General features: G+C 41.2%; 1 protein-coding gene across 1 annotated transcript in view; it reads left to right on the plus strand.

Annotated features, from left to right (window-relative positions):
- Positions 1-23,612, plus strand: part of Dusp16 (dual specificity phosphatase 16) — a 79,399-nt gene that overhangs the window by 44,017 nt on the left and 11,770 nt on the right. Inside the window, exon 4 of the mRNA XM_075982509.1 lies at positions 9,998-10,161. Within this exon, the coding sequence (XP_075838624.1) occupies positions 9,998-10,161 (164 nt within the window). The remainder of the gene's footprint in view (positions 1-9,997; positions 10,162-23,612) is intronic.

A 23,612-nucleotide genomic window follows, 5' to 3' on the forward strand; every position in this document is an offset into this window, starting at 1 on the left:
GAAACTAGGGGAAGATTTAGTTACGGCAATGGAATTTTGTTGAACTTTGAAAACTGATAATATTTGAGTGCTGAAGTTCCTTCCGATTCAGTGGGGGGAAGTGCAGTATGCTAACTCATTGGTAAAAACTCCTGCTACACAAACCTGGTGACCTGAATTCAATTTCCAGAACCCACATAAAAGTAAAAGGGAGAGCTAACCCCAAGGGGTTGTTCTTTGGCCTCCATGTTTGTGCCATGACACATTCCCCTTCTGCAAATAACACATTATTTTAAAGCCTGGAGATACAGCTCAGGCTAGCACAGTGCTTGCCTAGTGTTCCTGAAGCTCTGGATTTAATCCTCAGCACCACAAAACGTGGGTGTGGTGGCACAAACCTGTAGAAGGCTGACACAGAAGAATTGTGAGGTCAAGGCCACGTTAGGCTAACTCGAGGTTTAGAAACAAAACAACTTTCAGGAATGAAGATAGATTTAGAGGATTAGTGAGGAGACTGGTGTGGATTTTTTCTGCAAAGAGGAATGGGAATTGAGATGAGTTGAGATTAGTTATACAAGCTCTTTCAACTTAAGAGTTCGTTTCAATGCGGTGGGCATTGTGAACGGTCATGCCTGTCATCTCTCAATCATCAGGCCTGACTTCTATCTGTAAGAAGTCTTCATCCTCTATGTCGGGGATACTCTAGGAGCCTCTAACTGGCTTTATATCCCATTTTGCCATATTCCAGCCCATTATGCACAGTTGGAACCAAAGTTAAATGTACTTTATTGCTAGATTGTTTCACTTTCAGTTTAATAGTGCCAGTAATATTAGGATAGACTATAGAATCCTTAACTAACAGTGGCTGACATCCGTCGCCTCTCTGACTTAGCTAAGCCACATTCTCTCTTCACTTTCTTTTCTCTCCTGTTTCCTTCCCCTCCTCCCTCTCTTCTCTCCTCTATGCTCTGCTCCCCTCTTCTGTATCATCCCTTCCTCCCTTCCCCTGACCCTTTCTTCCTCTTCCCCCTCCCTTTTTAGACCATCAGTCTTCATTCCTTATGGTCTCTGGACCTCCACAGAAACCTTTTTCTTTTCTGCCTCAGGGTCTCTTTCCACTTAATCTAGGTGTCTCCTATAGTCAATGTAATTTTAAACCTTCTCCCGGTTACAGGTACAGTTGGTTACCACAGTTTTTTGGCTACCAAACACAATTAATTAAGTGTTCATCTTAATATTTGGTTAGAATTTGTCTCACTAAGTTGTGAACTCCAGAAATGGCCTCTGTCTTGGTCCACTGGCTCCTTTGCTTAGCACTCTGTCTAGATCACAGCACCTGCTCATTGAAAGATTTTAATTTTGTTTGTATGCTCGTTGTTTTCTTTCTTTTCTTTTCTTTCCTTTTTTGAGACCTATACACTCTATGTAACACTAGCTGTCCTGAAACCCTTTGTAAACCAGTCTGGCTTCAAATTCACGAGAGATCCACCTGCCTCAGCCGCCCAAATATTGAGATCAAAGGTGTGCACCACACACCAGGATCTTGAATCATTTTTTTTTAACGTAAACATGTGTGTTTTTTATTGTTGCTTGGGTTATTGAATAGGGATCATTTTCTTCCTTTGCTATTTTTTAAAGTCTCCTATGAAATTGTGAAGTTGGTCAAAGAGGACAGGGTTTTGTTGTTTGCACTACTGGAGACTGAACCTAGGGCCTAATGCATAGTAGGCAAATGCCCTGTCACTGAGCTGTACCCCCAGCTATTACCTTTTTACTTTTGAGACAGGGTCTCACTAAATTGTCCAGGCTGGCCTTGAATCAGCAATCTTCCAGACTCAGATTCTAAATAACTAGTCTATCAGGCCTACTCCACCAGACCGAGCTAAATACTGGTGGTAAGAGCAGAGTGCGCAGATGGCCTTGCCGGTCAAGAGGTCAAGAGTAGACTAGGGAGTTGTGAGCTGCACACACACAGAAAGGCGCTAAGAGGACTGCCTGTGCGCTGAGCACTGATGACTGGTGCTAATAGTTGGATTTGAGGGGATCCTTCTCTGGAGAGGAGACTTATGCTTGCCTTTTGTCTTGACACTTCCAGCAGCCCCCTCATCCTCCTTGGGGTGTGATTGTAACCACTGTCCTAAAGGTTTTGTAAAGTGTTATGCCCGTGATTCCCTGAGCCATAAAGATAGACTGGGCCACTTAGGATGTCTGACAAAATTGGCTTGCTGTGTCTTTGTAAAAGTTCCCTGGGTAAAGACATGAGGCTACAGTGTTGCTTTTGGCTGACCAAAATGGCAGTCACTAGATGTACCTTTTTCCCTTTAGGACCGGAAAATTATTTTCTTGTTCTGTGCCTTTTTTCTCATCTGAGAGTCTCTGGGACATTGTCATCTACAAATAGGAAACAGGCTTTGTGCCCCACCCATGCCAGCCTAACTTTTGTCTTTGAATGGAATCAGGAAATCCTTTTTGAATACTAAAAATATACAAAACTTGTGTCCATCAACAGTTATTCATTGTAACAAAAAAGGATTCAATAAACATTTGCTGATTTCTAATTATATGCTAGGCACTTTGTTAAATGGTGAAGTGATTATAAGAATGTTATTCACAATGGGTTATAGATCACAACACACACACACACACACAAATTTAGTTACCAGGTTAGTCATAACTCTGCCCGATAGCCAGTATGAGTTTTATAGTTTCTAAGAACGTATGAAGTGAAGCATTGACTTGACAGAGCCCATCCAAATAGGCATATGTAAGATGGCGATAGGGGCGGTAGCCTAAATATTAGACTGGGATTAGGTTGTTTGCCACATATTTTAGATTTTAGGAATAGTTAGGGAATAACATCAAAACATTATTTTGTAATTTTTATCTGGCAGCAGAGTAGAAATAGATTACAAAAAAGGAGAGATGAATTTGAGGGAGTTCTGAGTTTATTCAAGTATGAGGCATATGCGGTTTTAAACTTTGTAGTGTGGTAGAGCGGAAGAGAGAGACATTCTGTAGAATTACCGTTGGTGTCCTCAGGTGACTGGGGAGTGGAGCAAGCACTAACTGGATACTGAAGTCAGGAGGGAGGTTTGGCTTTGAACTTACATTTAGGTAGCCATAGATCCTTTTATTGAAGTGACCAAAGGAGGTTGAAATGTAAGCTTGGAGGTTAGGGCATTAAGCCTAAAAGTTCAAGCTAAGAACTCTGCATTCCAGGTAACAAATGAACATATGATTCCCCTTCCCTGCTGTTGGAAGCAGAGTCCCCCGAAATCTGTGGACTCTGCTGTTGTCTTCTCATCCTAATTGTACTGGAGGATGGGACAGTTTTCCCTGTGAACTTGGTTCTCCTATTTATAGAACTTGTTGGTTTTTACAGTGAGATGATGGATTTGGGTTGTCTTATTTTTGATTATTTTTGTTGCATTATTAAAAACTTTAAAGATTTATTTTATGGGTGCTGGGAGTTGAACCTGGCTCCTCTCCAGCCCGTGCCGTACTCTTTTCAAAGATCTTTGCTTATTTGAGGCATTTGTTAGAAACCCTGGAGGTGTGTATTTAAGAGAAGTTGTTTCTAGGTCCAACTGTGCATTGACTGACAGGCCAATGTTAGTAAACTAGCCGCCACTCTGCTTTTTCTGGGAACTGAAATCACACTCTCAATATGACTAGAGTATATTATATGCACGTGTATAGATAGCATATGCATCCCATTATTTTATAAGATGAATATATGCTAAGCCCAACAAGAGCAAACCTATACTAGTAACATCTCTAGAGGTGACGATTGCTTCAGTTTCCTCCTACATCCTACAATAATCAAACAGGGATTCTGCTCATGTCACAGAAAGGTCTGCTTATGGGATCATCAGGCTAGAAAACTGTTTTAAAATAAGAAAATATGAAGTATATGAAAATTATTTAAAATTAAAGTTAAATTTGCTTATTATATTTGGAAAAATGTTTTCTAGAAAGTAAATTTTCTTATAAATGCCATTTCTGCACGTAGACTTCATTCAGAATGTGGAGTGGGTGGTTCTTTTTAATTCTGCCTCCCATGTTAGGCAACTCTATCGGTTAAAGCTCCGGTGACTTCTTGTCTGTTTGGATGAAAGCGCTCTTTCTCGCTATAGAGAATTAGCCTTAAAGTAGTTGACATCGTATTTAGTTTGGTTAAAGGGACATGGCTTGATTTTTAGAATTCGAGACTTAGAAAAATTGTGAAGCTAGATATGCTTATATATTCATAGTTATAATCTCAGGACTTGGGATGCAAATGCAAATTTTAGGTCAGAATGGTCCCTATGGTGAATTTTAGAACTATATTATTACGCAGTATGATCCTGTCTCAAAAATAAAATAAAAACTAATTAATTAAAAATGAAATGTTACTGAGTTATAGTGAAGTGTTACTTTTGTTAATTATGTAATTTTTTTGCTTTTAGACCATAACTTTTATAGCTGATTACAAATGAGCCAAGAAAGAGAAGTAATTGGAATTGCTTAGTGGAATTCTTTTGCATCTTATTTTACATATTTCCTCCCACCATAATGTAATGGCACCTCACAGTGATTTTTTTTTGTTTTTTTTTAGCAGAAAATAATACCTTTGATTGGTGTTATAAAGGAGGTGCCCTCAGAGAAGAACTTTCTCTTGGCTGAATGAGAACACAGTGGCATATAAGTGATACATGCCTTTGAAACTATACCAGATGTTTTCTCTGTCCAAAATAATACGTTCTTATTTCTATATATGCATTCTTTTGGTTGACTGGTGAAAGATTAACTAACAGCACCCTTGTAGTGTGTCTGTTTTTCTCTCCAAACCAGAAGCCTCTGACTGCCTGGTAAAACTTCAGAGCCACGGGGAACTAGTGTTCTTCTGAAGCTCAGCTGTGTGTTAGGGAAATAATGGGCGTTACTGCCATCTCAGGTTTTCTGCATTCCCAGGTGAACAGCAGAGAATGTAGGGAGCAGAGTAGTATCAGTGAGACCGTCCATGATGACTCTTAAAATACCGAGAGTTTTAAGTATGGTTTTTCACAGGGAAAAGTTTAACAAAATGCTGATATGGGTTTTATAATACACAAACATTGATTGCTTAGGACAGCGAGCCTTGTGGCAAGGTCAGATAGTTTGCTGCTTTTAGTTTGTATCTGGCAGCCCTTTGGAATAAAATGTACATAAATATGCTGTGCATGCCTTTCTCTTGATGTAGATATTGTTTGCAAGAGAATCTTTGAAAGGAAAGGGGACAGTTTAGATATTTTGAAACTTAGTTGCTGATGAGGCTACAGACAGCATCGGAAGGTTCAGGGTAGCTCAGTGTCTCATCTGTTGTTAATCAATGAAATGAAACTGGAGTCGCTAGAACACACCAGTGACTGAGAGGTCGGTGGGTGGAAAACACTCGGTGAAGGCGGGAGTCAGCCAGCAGAATGGATGCCGTCACAGATAAAGAGCAGGGAAATGTACTCTTTGACAGATGGAGAGGTTTCTGGAAGTTTGGAACATTTCAAGCCAGACTGAGCATTAAATGATGCTCCAATTTCATTGAAAACTATTAAATATTTCAAAGTTTGGCTATTAGTGTTTGTACTAGTTGAAATATTAGTTGAAAATACCCAGCAAAAGTCTGTTTATTTAGCAACACAGTCTTACTATGTAGCCTTGGTTGGATGGAACTTGCTGTGTTGACCTAGCTGGCCTGAACTCAGCCGCCTGTGCTGGCATGTATTAAAGGTGTGCACCACCTCACAGGGCTTCTCTGGTTTTATAGAGCATTTTACCATGTATTGTTGGTTTGGCGTTTTTGTTTTGAGGTTGAATAGTGGTTTCTGTCATTTAATTTTAATTCCTTGCCATGGAATTTTCTAGAACCAACCATACTTTTGAGGTGCATTGAAGTTAAAGTGACTTAGGGTCCCTGTACTAATTAATGGTACAGCTGGACCCTGGACAGCTAGGCTGACTGACTTAATATGATTGAAAGTTGTTTTTGGAGGATGCAGAAGTGTGTCCCTCTGAAAGACAGCCTGTGGAAGCTAAGACAAAGCTTTTGCTTAACTGTCAGCTTGTGAATCTGATCATGAAGAAACCATGGTGTCTTGACATTTTAGCTAGTTACTTGTGAACTTTATTATGGATTCCATGTGAGTTGTTGTACATGACTATCCCCTAAGCCATGTTGCCACTATCTTCAGAAGTTTATCGGGTCACTTTGCCAAAGATCATCTTAGCTGGGCTTCTTGATAGTTGACATTCCCTTGTAGAAGTAGGGGGTAGGCAGGGTCATGGGACCTTCTTTTGAGTATCCCTCTACCCCTTACAAGCAGTTCACACACTTCTGTTTTAATTGCTTGTGGCTTCTGGGTCCTGGGAAGGGCTAGAGTATATAGTTTGAGAACTAGGGGAAGGGATATGAGGGGAGTATTCCATCATACAAACCTTCCAGTGTGGCTGCCTTAGGGTCCATAACCCCTCACCCATTGCTTTGTAAGAAAGCCTAATAATAGACATCGTTTACATCTCCCCCAACAGTTGTATTTAGTAAGTCTCTTATCTCTGGTCATATTAGATATACTTCTCTTTCTTCTCTCTTAGTGAAACTTCTGCGACACATATACACACACACAGAGACACACCCTTACACCCTCTCTTTGGGGAAAATAAGACTTTTCATCAGTTTGGGGAAGGGCTATACCCACTGTTGGACTCGCTCTGAGAACTAGCCAATGAGAGTTGTAAGCTTGGAACACCATAGGTAACACTAAGGCTGTCCCTGCACACAAGTTAGAGGATTTACGAAGTAAACTCATTCCATAGCTCAGCTAATTACCACAGAATGTAATTCTGAGCCTCTGTGTTCTTGTATGCAAAAAGGAATAGTGATGACATTTATTTCATAGCATATGATAAAGATTAAGACAATACCTGTAGAGCTAAGCATGTAGGCCACACCTGTAATCATAGTACTGCTTGTCATAGTTTTTGTTCTGTATGTTCTGTTGTTATTTTTCAGTCTGATTATTTACAAATTTAAAGTGTAAGTCAAGGGGTGTTTTTTGGATTTTCATTCTCTAAAAATATTATACTGGAATGTGGTTTTGTTGTCTTAAATGACTGAAGTAGGATGCTTAAGAGAAATCCTACACTAGCTCAGAATTGAGAATAATAGATGGTTGTTTGTTTAGGGGTAGACTCACAAATCAGAATCCTCTTCTGGACCAGAGAACAGCAACCGAATTCTGCAGCCAGAAAAGAGGCCAGCTTTACATCGGCATAAATAGTGTAAGAGGCTACTCCTCAGTGGCCGGGTAACTTAGAGGCTACTGGCTGTAGGATTTCCTACAGCAAATGACAGACTTCCTATGAACTGTCTTGGAGCCAGAGATTACTCCAAAACAATTCTTAGGTTAAACAACAACATATAGATATTAAAATTTTATCATACAATTAATTATAATCAAAATAGTGCCTGCCTGTCAGTTGGCATAAACTGAAGAAAGAAAAGAGACAGCCTTTACTGTGCTGCTGTAGACCCACCTGCAGGGCCCTACCTTACAGCAACTGTATTCTGTAACCAGAAATCCATCTAAACAGTGGACAGCATGACCCGTGCTGCCTGCCTCGGAGACCATTCACGGCTACACTTAGGTGGAGGAAGTCTAGTTGATTGCAGTCGGCAGTTCCAGCCTAGCGTTTACTTGTATAGAATGCCACCATCGGCTAAAGATTTTAGAGGGATTTCCATGCTAAAATCAGTTTGGAAAAGCTTATTTGTCTTAAGTAAATTAAGACATTTTCTTTGGAGGTAATATGTTTGGAGTCCTTATTGTGCTATAGGAGCTGTGACTCTCTCAGGGAGATACGTGCAGTGTTTTACTTTCTGGACAAGTCCTGTCTGTCAGCTTCTTTCAGGACGCCAGTGCTCTGCCATACCCTTGGGAAATGTAACCTTAGATTCTAAGGCTTAGAGGCTCTGCCTTCTCACTGTGTGTCTTAGGCAGATCCTAAGGAGGTGCCAGGGTCGAGGATGGTTGCTGTCGTGGAGTAATAACCACGGATACCTGCTTGAGTGCTTGCTGTGTGCCACACGCAATACTGCAAGTGAGCTAAGTTAATACTTTTAGATGAGGAAACTCGGAGTTGGATTCAGTAACCTTAACCACATCAGACATCTAGAATGTGCTGGGCCCGGAGTGAACCTGAGTTTAGGGGCTCGTATTCTTGCTTTCCCTGCTGTGTGTGTGTGTATGGTGCAGGGCAGATCTGAGGGCCTTGTTCATTGTACAGAGTAATTTGAATTTCTGCAGCCAATCTGATCTGATCCACCAGTTTAGTTTAAGACCTTTCAATTTCTCATGTGTAAGAATAGCTTTAAAATTACAGTTACTTAGACTGGAGATAGGAATGTTGACTTATTTTTGCTATGGCTTAATTGCTTTGCAAATTCTGTTGTCTCTCACTGGTCCTGGACCCTGGACCCTGGATTGCACATAAGTAGAAACAGGGTCCAGCTGGATTATGCTTGAGCTGAGCAAGTATTTCCCATAATTCTAATCTTCAAGGTTCCTGAGTTGAGATATTAAGAAGTAAGGGTTTGGGTAGTAAGGAATTTATCAGAAACAGTTTGGTTCCTGTGTTTTAATTTGGATAGGAGTGTTTACTTAAATTGGAAACCCCTGTGAAGACCTTGCTCACATTTGCCCTCTTCAGAGGAGTCCAGGGATTTTTCTCTTTTGAACTGTGGCCAGACTCTGACACTTCATGAAGGCCATAGGGCAGTGCATTAGAAATAGACACCTGGGACCACAGCACCGGTGAGGTGGCCTAGTGGGGTAAGGCTTTGCTGGCAAACCTGATAACCCGAGTCCCATTCCCGGAGCTCACGTGGTAGAAAAAGAGAACTGACTCCAGCAAGCTGTCCTCTGGCCTTCGTACCATCCCCCTAAACACACACACACACTGACACATACACACACACTCACACACATACACTGACACACACTGACACACACACACACACTCACTAAATAAATATGTGTTGTTTTTTTTAAAAAAAAAACCTGGCGGGGGGGATGGGGGACAACCCCAAGTTCTAAATCTGAACCCAGGACTCTTGCCACGGGAATTCATATACTATAGATCTAGGCTCTGTCAGCATTTGTTTTAGTGCTTAGGAAAATGAACAGTAGTGATGATGGAGCATTGACTGCCTGCAGAACTGTAATGACTTGTTATAAAGATAAGTTTTAAGGTTAAGAAAACTGTCCAGGCAAGGGTGACCCAGGTTGGAGGAGAGGAGCTCAGGGCCATCCGCAGCCACATCCTGACTGACTGAAGCAAACAGGCTTACTCACAACCTTGTCTGTTTTGTTTGTTTTTTGAGATGGGGTTTCTCTATGTAGCCTGGGATGATCTGGAACTCACTCTATAGACCATTCTGGTCTCAAACTCAACAGAGATCCGCCTGCCTCTCCCTTCTCCCAGTGCTGGATAAAAGGCGGGTGCCACCACTGCCTGGCTCATGACCTTGTCTTATCCCACCACCACTACTACCCAGAATCCTGGAAGAATTTACAGCATTATTTTTACTCTAAACGAGTAACACTCAGTTTATCACTTTTTAAAATACCCATTTGTTTGCTATTGTGAATAATTATTTTTGACTTCTTTGCTATTGACTTAAAATCCTTAATGTCCCATAGTAACATTTTTTTATGGAGAGAGAAAGGGGATCACATGTCATAGAGTATGTGAGGATTAAGAGACTGTCTAAGGAAGGCAGTGATTATCTTCAGGGCCTTTGGAACTTGCCCGTCCATACTACAGCCTTATAAGCTGGAGTCAGCGCTGGATTCTACACCAGTTTTAGCATCAGCAGCTGTAGGAAGGATGCGCATAGGCAGTGTTACCTGCTTGGGTCTGTTTTAAATGGTTTTAGTCAAGTAGTTCCAGAAGGCTGGTTTATTTTACATTGTACATGGCATAATCATACAATGTTTATTCTTAGGTGGGTTTGCTGAGTTCTCTCGTTGTTTCCCTGGCCTCTGTGAAGGAAAATCCACTCTAGTCCCTACCTGCATATCTCAGCCTTGCTTACCTGTTGCCAACATTGGGCCAACTCGAATTCTTCCCAATCTCTATCTTGGCTGCCAACGAGATGTCCTCAACAAGGTGGGTGCTTCCAAACGCCTTTCTGTATGTGTCTGTTGGTAGCAGCTGGAGAAGTGGTGGAACATTCTGTGATCCCAGAGAGGAGGAGCACCGTTAGTGTGCCGGCGACGAGCTCCCTCCCACAGGGGTCGCATTATCTTTCTAGTATTGCTTTGGTATTACTTATTGCCATAGGACACCCAAACTGTTGCTGTTTGTTTTCCTCATAGGTCCAAGAAACTTGAAATAAGATTTCTTTCTTTCTTTCTTTCTTTCTTTCTTTCTTTCTTTCTTTCTTTCTTTCTTTCTTTCTTTTTTCATACCATTAGCTTTGTCTTCTTGGGCTGGTAGTTTTTGTATTACTGTAATTGGGTGTCCTACACTTACAATGCATTCAGGTCAGGCCTGGATTGAGGAAGGTCCTCATGGTGACAGCTGGCAGCAGAATGGGGAGAGATGATCAAAAATGCCAAGGACAGAGACTCAGAAGTGTGCTCTGTCAGTTCCGCTGTGTTTGAAGCTGGCTGGAACAATTTGCAGAGAGAGGATTATGGATTCTTGCTGAAAAGCTGTGGATAGCACTGAATAGGCATAACCTGTAGAAACGCAGATTGGATGGAGGCTTCTGTGCTAATGCACAATCACAACAATAGTAGAACTATGATCTGATTCTGTAGCTTACATGCTCTTAAGCAGGAATGCTAAAAAATAAAAGTTCTCTTCCTGTTTGGAAAAGAGAATTTTCTCTAAAAATGTCTTAATTTATGGTGTTACTAATTGAAGAAGCACGTGGCGATCCGAATGCAGCTCTTGGTGATCTGAGAACACTGCCTGATAAAGGCAGCGGTTACCCTTAGTGTCTTCTGGAGTGATGGGAACCGTCAGACTGGCTGGAAAGGACATAGTGGTCTTCTTAGCGGATAGAAAACAAATGTTTTAGGAGGAAAAATATTGTCTTTGTGCATCGGTGAGGCATTTTCACTGTTTTTACAGCACAGCCCCTGCTTCTGTAGGATTTGCCTCCACAGTGTGTTATTAATATTTTTGCTTTTTACTGAGATCTGCCTACTTGAGATTTGACAGTTTAAGTATGAACAGAACCCCTCTGGTGGGGTCACAGTGCCTTTGAGCATGTGGCTTACTATTAATCCTGTTTTACAGATTAGTAAACTGTGTTACAGAAAGCAAAATTAATTTTCTAAAGTTACATGTGTTCCTGTAGCAAAGCTAGAGATGTTTGGCTTCTTTAATCCAGGTTAAAAACAATTAAAACACTAGTTAAGGTTTCTGTTTATTCTTGGTAAACCTTAACCAGTTAGTACAAATAGTTACAGAACATTGTATTATTTATTTTTGACAATGACACATTGAGTTTTCTCTGTTCCGTTTTCATCCTAACAACTGGGTGAGGACTCACGGGGTGAAGGCAATCAGCCCAGAACCTGGATTGAGAATTGGGAAATGCACAGCTTTCTGGTGTCACTTGCTGCATGGACTTCTAGGTGTGCAGTAAACAGAGAATGTAGAGTCTTTGTGGGTGCAGAATGGACTTAGAGAAGTTTATGGGACATTAGTTTCAGCAGAAGTCACTATGGAAGACTGTCACTAAGGTGTGGAAGAGAGAGAGCTGAAGACGCATTGGAAAGCTGAGCAACTTCGAAACACTGGACAGGAATTTGTTTTTGACCACGAGGTTCATTGTTGACAAGAATTTTTGAGCTGAAGATTTTAGAGATTTAGTTAGCCACTTTTATTTTGCTAGGTGAGAAAATTGTTATTCCAGAAGTGTTAAGTGAACTCACAACATGACCCCGTTTTGTTTTTAGTTGTTTAAGTTTCATTTTTCTTAGGGTCCATAAGCCCTGGTTAGTCTTGAGCTTTTTTAGTTGAGGTTGGCTTTCAATTTCTGATCCTCTTGCTACTACCTTCAGAAGGCTGGGATTACAGATACATGGCACAGATTTACTCTTTCATAAGCATCATTGTCTTAATTAGGGTTTTTATTGCTGAGAAGAGACACCATGGCCATGGCAACTCTTATAAAGGAAAACTTTTAATTGGGTGGCTTACAGTGCCTAGGTTTAGTCCATTGCCATGATGGTGTGCAGGCAGACATGGTGCTGGAGAGGCAGCTTACACAGGCAACAAGAAGTGGTCTGTCTCACTGGCCGTGGCTTGAGCATGTGTGTTGGGGTTAGGGAGATAGCTTGATCAGTAAAGTGCATGCAGCACATTTATGAGGATTTGAATTCCATCCCCACCACCTATGTTAAAAACGGAGTACTGGTCTGTGTTTATAATTCCAGCATGGAGGAGGTGCAGACAATTAGATTCCTGGAGTCCACTGTGCAGCCAGCTTAGTCTTCTCAGCAAGCCCTAGGTCCTGCTAAGTAAGGGACCTACCTAAAAAATAAAGTGGATTGCTATTGAAGAGTAACACTTAAGGTTGACCTCTGGCTTCCACATGCGCATGTGAGCATGCTTATACACACACAAACATATGCACAGTACACGCATGTACGCACACGCATTCATGTGAATATGCATATGCACACACAAAATAAAATGCCACCAAAATATGTTAAAAGCACAGCTATTTTCTTAGGAGGCTCCTAGTTAATATAATGGAGGGAGTATAATGCAATGCTAAGTTGTTGAAGATAAGTTGACCCCAAATTTCAATTACATGCTACTATATTTAAAGTGCTTGGCTCCTAGGAATAATGGTTTACATCTGTAATCCCAACATGCACCAGCCTGAGCTATATAGTGAGGTCTTCAAGCTCAGACTGTTTACATTGTTGTGTTTAATCCACATAGGATTGGGATGTAGCCTGGCCCCAAATTGTTAAGTCATTCACCCAAGATCTTGTCATGGGCTTCAGTGGCAGAGATCTTACTTGTTTTCTGGAAAATGGAATTCTCTGTATCAGGCTGTACAGAAGGACTGGCAAATCCCATCAGTCTTTGGGATCATACTTGAGTTCTGCCTCCTTCTGTTTTTTTTTTTAACAACCAATTCTTCATCAGTGATTTTCAGTAAAAATATAATACAAGTCATATGCATAATTTAAAATATTCTAGTAGCTTTATTTAAAACGTTGACTACAATTTAGAGTTCATTTTAATTAAGTCATTCACTTAAGTCAATATTTTAATAGTCAGTATAAAAATGTGTTTTATGTTCTTTTCATTGTATTAAGTTTTCGAGGTCTGCCATGTGTTTTATACTTTACAGCTCAGTTTGGCGTGGCCACACTTTAGATGGTAAGAGCTATATGAAGCCTCAGGTACCTTAGTGGACATTAAGGTCCAACTGCTCGCATGAACTAGTTACTTCTCACATTCTAGAGGTGTGCCGTCTGTTGAAAACCATGAGAACTCACTGGCTGCACTGTACTGTTCTTTCCCTTACACTGTACTGTTTGTTTCTTATAATCTGTTCTCTTGTTCTCTGGTCTTTACAGTTGAAATGAGAAGCGTTGATTGTACTGTATTAAAGTCATTGCTGATGCCTTTTTCTTATCTGGACTGAGAGAAGTTTGAGACTCTCCGCTATTTGAATGATTATTTTTCTTTTCTCTTATAACTCTGGAACCTTGTGTATGCTGGGCAAGTGTTCTGCCACTGAGCTGGCTGTCCAGCCTTCAAGTTCTTTGATTAGTTTCCTCCTTTATCCCATAAAAGTAAAAGAGTGCTGATAAAATTACCTACTGTGAGTAGCCTAAAACTGTTGTGTCTGGAGCGACCCACTGTCAGTAAAGTATCTGCCATCAGCGTGTGTGTGTGTGTGTGTGTGTGTGTGTGTGTTCTGTTTGTTTGTTTTCTGAGACAGTATCTCTCTATGTAACAACTCTGACTGTGCTGGAACTCTATAGACCAGGCTAGCCTTGAACTCAGAGATCCCTCTGCCTCTGCCTCCCAGGCGCTGGGATTAAAGACTTGCTGTTACCTGGCTTGCTGCTTTATGTGGTGCTTTTTGTTTTATTGTGGCCTTTTAACATGCAAAATTGATTTTTCCCACACTGTTTTCTTATGCTCCTGGTAGGACTTGTGCTGACGTATTTATTTTGTGTAGGTGCTGGTTAATAGCCTGTACACAGCATTGTCAAGGGCTGATTTGGGGGAAGATGACCAGATTATCACTAAGAATATTGTAGGTACCTGTGTAGAACACCATGCAGTGTTCATTCTGGCCGTTTAGAGGAGAAGAATAATTCACACGACCCGCTGACGCAGCCTGACTCGGTGGCTGAGAGACAGCTTTGGGTAGAAACAGTTTTCATGTCAATTCTCCACCTAGCCTCTCTGTCACTTTGAGTTGCTAACCCTTGGTTTCTTCCCCTGAAAACTGATAATTCCCAACTCTAGTCCCCATGTAATGCTCAGATGAAATGGTGGGGGCACATGCAGTGAGTGGTCTGAGAAAGGCTGGAGGAGGAGGAGGTAGAACTTGAGGTCAATGTTGAATGCAAATTGACTTCAGAAAAATTAAAGTAACATTAATCAGAGGTGTAATGCCTGTATGACTCAGTGAGATCTTCTGCTCTCAGACTAGCTGAACATAAAGAACTTGTGTGTGTAGGGAGACAGTCTTAGTAAGGCCATCTTTTCATCAGTATCCATAAGACTCCATGATCTTATGAACAGATTATAGACTTAGTTCTAACTATAGAGAGAGTGTATTTCCTACTCTAGGAGATAAACTTTTAAATGAAATAAAAAGTGTGACGTGCCAAGAGTTGATAGTGCAGGCAGGCAACCCCTGCACTTTAGAGGCAGGAGAGCTGCCAGTCAAGGCCAGCCTGGGGGATACAGAACATTCCAGGCCAGCGCAGGCTACCTGCTGTGTATAGCAAGACCTTGTCTCAAAGAAGTAAGTTAATGGAAATTACAATAACAGAATTAAACATTCTCTTTTGACTCATAAATATGAATATCTTTGTTTTGTTTTGACATAGAGTCCTGCTATAGAATCCTGACTGACCTTCCTGGTACTTACTATGTAGACCAGGTGGTTCATGAACTCAGAGAGATTTGTAACACCACACCTGGCCATAAATATTATTTTTGGACATATTTATTATGTGTTAACCATTGTTTAAGTTCATGGTTTTACTCTGCAGGAGAACCCTTTCCTAGAGCTGACCTGCTTTATTTAATGCCAATTAAGAGGAAGTAAAATTTGAATTAGCCAGGTGGTGGTGGTACACACCTTTAATCCCAGCACTCGGAAGGCAGAGGCAGGTGGATCTCTTATGAGTTCAAGGCCAACCTGGTCTATAGAGTAAGTTCCAGGACAGCCAGGGCTACATTAAGAAACCCTGTCTTGAAAAATTAAAAAAAAAAAGAAAGAAAGAAAAAAAAAAAGAAAAAGAAAGGAAAAGTTGGAATTCATGGAAAATTTACATTATATGCTTTTTGGATAAAAAATATATATAAAATTTCATATATCACATAACTTACATTCTACCTATAAGAAAGGGGGGGTCTCATTATGGAGCCCAGACTGGCCTTGAACTTTCTTGCTTTAGCCTGCTGAGTGCTGGGATTACAGGCATGTGCCACTATGCCCAGTTACAAGCTGTTTTAAAAATAGGATAAAGCGATGTAATATTTAGTGAGACTTTATGTCACATACTGTATGTCCTCATACTGTTGCCTTCATTATGATATTCTCACCACCAGCCTTAATTAACAGGACGAAATTAAAGCTGAGGGAGGACAGGGAATCAACCCAGGACATTGTGGGACTGAAAATGTGCTGGGCTGTGCTCTGGGCGTGTGGGACTCATTGACTATTCCATGCCACACTATCTATGAATTGTTTCTAATAAGTCTGGTGTTCATCAGCCTTCTTATTATGACATTTGGTAAAATTCTTTTTACTTAACAGTAAGTGGGGTGGATTATGGGGTAGCTGAGACAAGTTTCTGCCATGTAGCTCTGGCTGTCCAGGAGCATGACATGCCTAGATGTCTTTTCATTTTAAGTTTTGCTTTGTTCTTGAGATTGCATCCTAGTCTCTAGGCCAGCAAGTCCTGGAACTGACTATCTAGCTCAGGATAGCCTCAAACTTGATGTAATCCTCCTGCTTTAGCCTCTGAGGGCTAAAATTGCAGACATGAGTTGATGCATAGTAGCATTAAGACTCCTTAGTTTGACTTTAAGACATCCTATGACCTGACTGTAATTTTGCAGCTCTTCTGATCTCTTCTCTGCTTATCTTCTCAGCGTCAGAATGGACTGTAGCCAGTGCTTCTGGACACTGCTGCACTCTTGTCTTTGTTTCTTTTCTGCATTCCGCTCACAGTAACTGTACAATTACCCCTCTGTATCTTTGGGTTCCATGTCTATGATGGATTTAACCAATTCCAGATTAAAAATATGCAAAAACTTACATGTGTACTGAACCTATACAAACTTCGCATCTGTCTTTCCTCCTGAAACAATGTAGTATTGCATATGCTTACATAGTGTTTACACAAGAGGATATACGCAAAAGCTGTGAATTTTTTTTAATAAAGAGATTGGACATCCAGTAATTTTATTATCTTTGTAGGTATGAAACAGTTTCCTTGGGTACTGTAGAAATGCTGTGTCTCTGTCCAAGCTTCAGATGAAGGCTGGCGTTCTCACTGAGGGTCCTTTCAGAATCCTTCCTTTTGGGTTCACGCCAGTGCTACTCTTCTGCTCTGCCATGTACACCAGACTCCTCTTGGTGTCGATATCTGTGCTACTCTGTCAGCTGTCTGCCTTATACACTGTTCCTCTCTCAGTAGACGGCCTGCTCTTCATGCCCCATAACATGCTTAAAGAGCACCTTGATGCTTGATGAGCCCCTATATGTATGATTATTCTTCAAATACTTATAACTTTATATGTAAACAGTTGCGACCTGATGCAGGCAATTTAACTTGTCCTTAAAAACTACTTCAGCACAGCTGCTAAAATGTTTTTTCCCCATGTTGTTAATTTACTCAGAAGCCCCCCATTTTTTCTAAATAAATATGGGAATCCCAGGTAAAACAGTTTCTCTTAAGTTATAAAATGATTGGATCATAGTTTAATCACATTTTATTATGCCTTCCCAAATGAACATGTTTTAGAAACATCTATGGAGATTCTTCATCAAAAGATACTAATAAAGTAGCTACTAGATCATAATTTTAGTCATTTTAAAGATATGTTAAAGATCAATGGTTCATTGATCATTTGTGAGTCTCTATTGTTTGACAGATAGTATTCTCAGTACTAGGGATACATCTGTAAAGAGAATAGACAGTAAGTGGAGCATATAGATAAATTATATAGTGCAATCCATTATTTATTACCTGTGTGTTATGGTGATAAGTGCTTATGGAGGTAAGTACCCTGACCGAATTAGGGTAAGAGGTTGGGATTATCTGTGTAGTATGGTTTTTAATGAAAAGGGCTTGGAAGCTTAAATTTATCTCACTGAGATAACTTTAAACAAATACCTGAAAGAGGTCAAAGAGCAAATCATCTGGCTATCTAGAGAAGAGGGACGCAGGCAGAAGAAGCCACTAGGAAGAGAGCAGAGTGAATTGGATCAGAGGCTAACAAGCAGACTAGAGTAGCCGGAACAGCATGAGCATGGAAGGCTTGGCCAGAGAGGAAGACTGGGAGGGTGCAGGGCAGGACTGTGCATTGAGGCCTTGTAAAGATTTCCTCTGGGAGAAACAGGGCAAGATATTATGACATCACTTTAGAGCCAGTGTTGGAAGATAGGTTGTGTGACCTACAGGACAGAAGCAAAATGGCCATAAAGCAGGCCTGGTAGTCTGATAATAGTTGGAATCAAGTTGGTAACAGGAATGACAAGTGGTTGGATTCTGGCTAGATTTGAATGCAAAGCTGAGAGTTTTCTGGTAGACCAGATGGCAGAAGTGAGTGTGTGTGTGTGTGTGTGTGTGTTATGTGTCTGATGTCAAGGAGACTTGGGATGCAGCTGGCAAGTGCAGGAAGGGTGCAGGATGGGCACACCAAGTTTGTGATGCCTGCTAAATTTCCAGGTGGACATACTGAGTAGCCAGGTGGGGTTTGAATTCAGAATGAGGTCTTTGAAAGAGGAGGTATACATTTCAGAGTCATTAGCATGTGGCCAGTTTTTAGTATCATAAAAATAAGATTAAGAAAATCTAAGTGGAGAAGTAGATTAAGCCATAGGGCAATTAGCACTGAAAGTATTCAACCAAGTGTTCTTAGAAATAAATACTGAAAAAGGGAAGAAATGGAGACTAGTCCAGGAAGCAAGTGAATGGTCCCACCCAGAAAGAGGGTCTAATTCAGTGTGCCCGATGGTGCTGTAGGTCAAGAAAGATGAAAGCTAAGGATTGGCTATTGGATAGGGTAACATGGAGATCAAGGGTAACATATGATCTGCATCTTGTTGAGGGGTAGGAAAGCCTGTGGGATAAATGGGTGCAAGACATAATAGATAGAAAGGAATGGAGATACCGGCATCAGCAACTGTTCCAAGGAATTCTGCTAAAAAGAAGAGCTTAAGGCAAAGAGCTATTTTAAAGATGGGAGAAATGCTTTGATTGTTAGTAGAGGAGATCATCCCAGACAGTAGAAAACCGATGTAGGAGAGAAGCCAGCAATTACTAGAGTCACATCCTTGAATAAGAAAAAAATTGAATTTACTTAGCAAGTAGAGGGACTGACAGCTGCTGGGAAGATAGACTGGACAGATGTGTGGCTAGTAGAGGACCTGTGGTGGATGAAATCCATGTAGCAGGAAAACGAGATCTCCCATCAACTAAGAGTAAGAAAGGGTGAACAGAAATCGAAGTTTTGAGGGGAAGGGACATGATGGAATGGCATGAGAGGGGACAGCACATGACGGGAAACCTTGATTGCTGAGGAGTCGGAATCAAAAGTGAAAGCAGATGACGTTGCCGAGGTTTTTCCATAGCCGCGTTCGGAGACATGAGCACACATGCAGATTCAGTGGAGGATGAGTGACAACTAGTAATTAGAGTTGGCAAGCGTGAGAAGTGATAGGGCGAAGGAACTGGGGTAGAAGCAAGGGGGTGGCTGCAGCAGTTGCCTCTGGAGTGCAAGGTGGACAAGGGAGGCAGCTTCCATGGGGACGAAGAACAGAAGAACAGGGACCTGCATAGGATCATCAGAGTGAAGAGCATGTGAGCAAACAGAAGAGAGTTCCGGAGTGGGCTGCAGGCAGTGGGAGTTTCGTAAACTTTGTAGCTATTACCCGGCAGGCTGGAGGCCCTGAGGGTAAGCAGTGAAGGGGAGTCCAAAGAACGCAAGCACCATGACGTCAGGGATATTGAAGACCAGAGCTTTATCTTATCATTGGAAGGGCACTGTTAGCACTAGTTCAAAGTCCAAGCTAAATATTTAACAGTGTAAGATGACTAGTCTAGAAGCTTAAAGATTGTGCTATTTAATTACAGAACAGAGTAATTATTCAGTTATATATATTTTATATAATGTGACAAAATAAAATGAAAATTATATAAATGTATCTAATTTATGACAAAGGCATTAGCACCCACTTATGAGGAATAACAATCATTTCACAAAATACTTATTCTTCATAAATGTACTTTTAAGTTATACCACTAAAACTTACAGTAAATGTCCTTTCTGAGAACCTAGGTTTGGTTCCTAGCACCTATGTGGGCAACTCACAGATGCCTCTAACTCCAGTTCCAGGGGAGCCGATGCCCTTTTCTGGTCTCTGTGGGCACTGCATGCATGTTGCATCTATAAACCCACATACAAAAATAAGAAAGTTTAAATTAATACACCCTATCAGCCACTTATATGCACATTCATCAAAATATAAAAGAAACATCAGTAAAGCGAACAACTAATCGAGTTGTATTGAACTAAAATGTATGTGACTAGCGTCAGAGATCCTGTGTCAAATCCGTGTGCCCTCTGTCTGGCCGTGGCTCTCCCTGCAGCACACCTGACACTAGAGCCTGATTAGTGTGCTTACCAGAAGCCAGCCGTCTGCCTCAGGCCTGTTTGGGCCAGTGTGCTTGTTGTTGTAATTATGTGCATTAATTAGAATAGTGCATTGCTGATGAAATGAGGGTGAGGGAAGAGACTTGTCTCTGAATGACCTAAGTAAACTAGGTGGGAATGAGGCAGCTGTAAATGTTTGGAGGCAGTCGTAATGGAGATGTCTGTACTGACATTGTTTCCTAAGTTCTTTGTTTCCTTACTTCTTTCTTTTTTTTACTATGTATTTATTGTTTTTTAGTTTGGTAATAGGAATAAACCCAGAGCCTCATGTATGCTAGGCAACTGTGCTACCATCGAGCTACATCTCCAGCCCGTTGGGAGACCTTGCTCTTTTACACAGTAAAAACAGATGGTTGTGTTTCATGTGGTTTTCCTAAACCCTACTCCTCTAAGGAGAGAACTTGCACTAGAAATTAGTGAATTCATGCGCATTTGCTTTACTAATTGTTTTTAGCCCAGGCTGACTTGGGGTTCTTTTTACCTATGTCGTAGTAGGTTTCATGAAGACATTTTCATTCAAATGTATCGTGTACTGTGGTCGAAACATTTTTGTCCACTGTCCTGCATAATTATTTCTCTTACTTTTCCCAGATAGCCCTGTTCTTACTTTATGTTATATATAATAATTTAATATGTAATTTTAGACTAGAAGTCACATTTCATCATTAATGATTTTCTTCTTTAACTGACATTCCCACTGATGTGGTAGCTACAAATCTATTGACAAAGGTACCCATGGAATTTAACTTAGTAGTCAAATTGCATTTTCATCTTATGTGGCATGTTAGTATTTTGTTCGCCTTTTTGTTTTAAAAATTGACCTTACATTTAGCAAGTTCTGTCTTATTCCCTAAGGAATGTTCAGCAGCAGCTGGTGATAGTTTTGTGGGAGGGGTGGATTGCATGCTGTGAGTGGAGGCCAGAAGGTCAACTCTGGGGTTGTTCTTGGGGGAGCTGTCTACCTTGCTTTCGGAGACAAGTCGCTCATTGTCCTAGCCTGTAGGCTAGGGTGGTAGGCCAGGGAGCCTCAGGGATTTGGCGGCCTCTGTTTCCCCAGCACTAAGATTAAAGAAAGGTGCCACAACACTTAGTTTGTGGGTTTCTGGGGTTGTTGCTTTATTGTTCAGGCTAATTTGCAATAAAAGGAACTTAAGTTTTGCATATTATGGGACTAAAAGGATAGTTTCTGGAGTGAGTGTGTTTGAATTTAAATCTGTGTATAGCAGGCAAGACCAGCGTGTGGAGGTGAGACCTGGGATATGTTCTAGAACCTCTAGCTTCAGTTTTCTCATCTGTAATGGAGACAGTACGAGCACATACCACACAGAAAGTGTGAGGATCCAGTAAACTCATAAATGTTCAGTACAGTGCCTGGCATATAGTAGGTATTAGCTTCTTAATATTTAAGATGCTATCTTTTTAATACGTACTACATATCACAGTGTTCTATTAATAGTCCTCTAATAAAGGTCATCAGTATTTTTGAATATAGGTTAAATTGTCATTTCTGTAAAGTGTGGCTGTCAGGCTGCATGTCAGGCCCCTTGCCATATTGTGTGGTCATCAGTGACTTGCAGCGTGTTTTGTCCCTAACATTGCCTGTTGCATTGGGACTGTTATAGTAAGCACACTGCACCCTTTCTAAAAGTCTGTGTCTTCATTATTGAGTTGGTAGGTAGAGCACTCTGCTACTGTTTTCCTTAGCTTCTTTAAAAAAATTTAGGCCAGGTGGTGTACACCTTTAATCCCAGCACTTGGAAGGCAGAGGCAGGTGGGTCTCAGCAAGTTTGAGGCCAGCCTGGGTTCCAGGACAGTCAAGAGGGTTATACAGAGAAACCCTGTCTTGTAAAACCAAGAAAAAAATAGATTCATTTATCTTTACATATATGAAAGTTTTGGCTGCATGTACAGATAAGTACCACGTGCATGCTCAGTGCCCATGGAGTTCAGAAGAAGGGTCAGAGCTCCTGGAACTGGAGTTATAGATGATTGTGAACCATCATGTGGGTGCTGGGAACAGAACCTCAGTTCAGCAAAAACAAGCACTTTTAATTGTTGAGCCACCTCTCCAGTCCCCTCATTCTGCTTTTTTGTTGTTGTTGTTGTTGTTGTTGTTGTTTTGATTTTCGAGACACGGTTTCTCCATAGCTTTTTTTGGTTCCTGTCCTGGAACTAGGTCTTCTAGACCAGGCTGGCCTCGAACTCACAGAGATCCACCTGCCTCTGCCTCCCGGGTGTTGGGATTAAAGGTGTGCGCCACCACCACCCGGCCTCATTCTGCTTTTTAACATAATGTAACTTAGTAATACTATTGGTAAAGAAGAGAAAAAAGTATTGCCTGCTTCCTCAAAAACATTACTAAGAAAAGCCTCAGTCCTTACCAGGGACATACGGGCCTGTGGTGAGTCAGATGGTACTTAGTGTATCTGTGGGTCATCTGGAGGCAAACGGGTGTGCTCTGCCTCAAACTCTGAAGAGAAGAGGTTGTCATGAACACCACTAAGATCTTCATGGTCTGATCATAGCTTCACCGGAGCAGATGAGCCCATCAGGGAGCCTTGTGCCCTGGTGTAAAGAAGGGGTTTGTCAATCCAAGAGGGCCACATAAGTCAAAAGGTGTTTCTTGGTGTTATCTCAGAAACGAGAAAGGGTTGCACAGACAATCTGTATCCTTTGTACAAAATAAAATACACTTGCTATGCCAAGTGTAAAATGAGTAGAGAGATCCCACATGTTTCAGGAAACTACCATTAGTCTTTAAAGTAGTTGGAAAAGTGTAAAAATGGTGGTATTCCAAGAAAAAGAATGACCAGAGTTGCTTAGTCTAATCTTTCAGGCTTAGATGTCCTGAGAGGCCGCGTGGGTAGGCTCATCAGGTGGGGCTTCAGCTAGCCTAGTCATTGGATCTGTGGTAGATAATGTTTATCACATAACAAATTCGTTATCAGTGCAATTACACAAGGAAAACAAAACCAGTTCAAGGACCTTACTCATTGTCTTACTGTTTCATGGGGGAGACAAGAATTAACTGTTATCCTGGTTTTCACCCAGGTGGCCCAGGTTCGACTCCCGGTGTGGGAACTAAAAAAAAAACAAAACAATGAACTGTTAATATAACTTACAATGCTGGGTTGTTATAATGGTGTGAACCCAGAACTTTAGAAGGTCAGAACCTGGAATAGTTAATTGTGTGTCCATGGGAAGGAATTCATAAAGTCAGGCTGAGTAGGGAAAGTGGGAAGAAAGCCACCAGGAGGACGGGAGTGGAGCCTCCTAAACACAGAGGGAGGGTGGATCTCATGCCCGGCTCTCGGGCTGTGTGCATCAGGAGCACTTAGCCTACTCTTAGTTGTAAAGAAAGATTAGCAGAGTATGATTGCATGCACCTGTAGTCCCAGATACATTAGAGGCTGAGGCAGGAGAATCATTTTGGGTCTGGAGTTTGAGGC

Source organism: Microtus pennsylvanicus, chromosome 8 (genome assembly GCF_037038515.1).
Source record: "Microtus pennsylvanicus isolate mMicPen1 chromosome 8, mMicPen1.hap1, whole genome shotgun sequence".
Lineage (NCBI taxonomy): Eukaryota > Metazoa > Chordata > Mammalia > Rodentia > Cricetidae > Microtus > Microtus pennsylvanicus.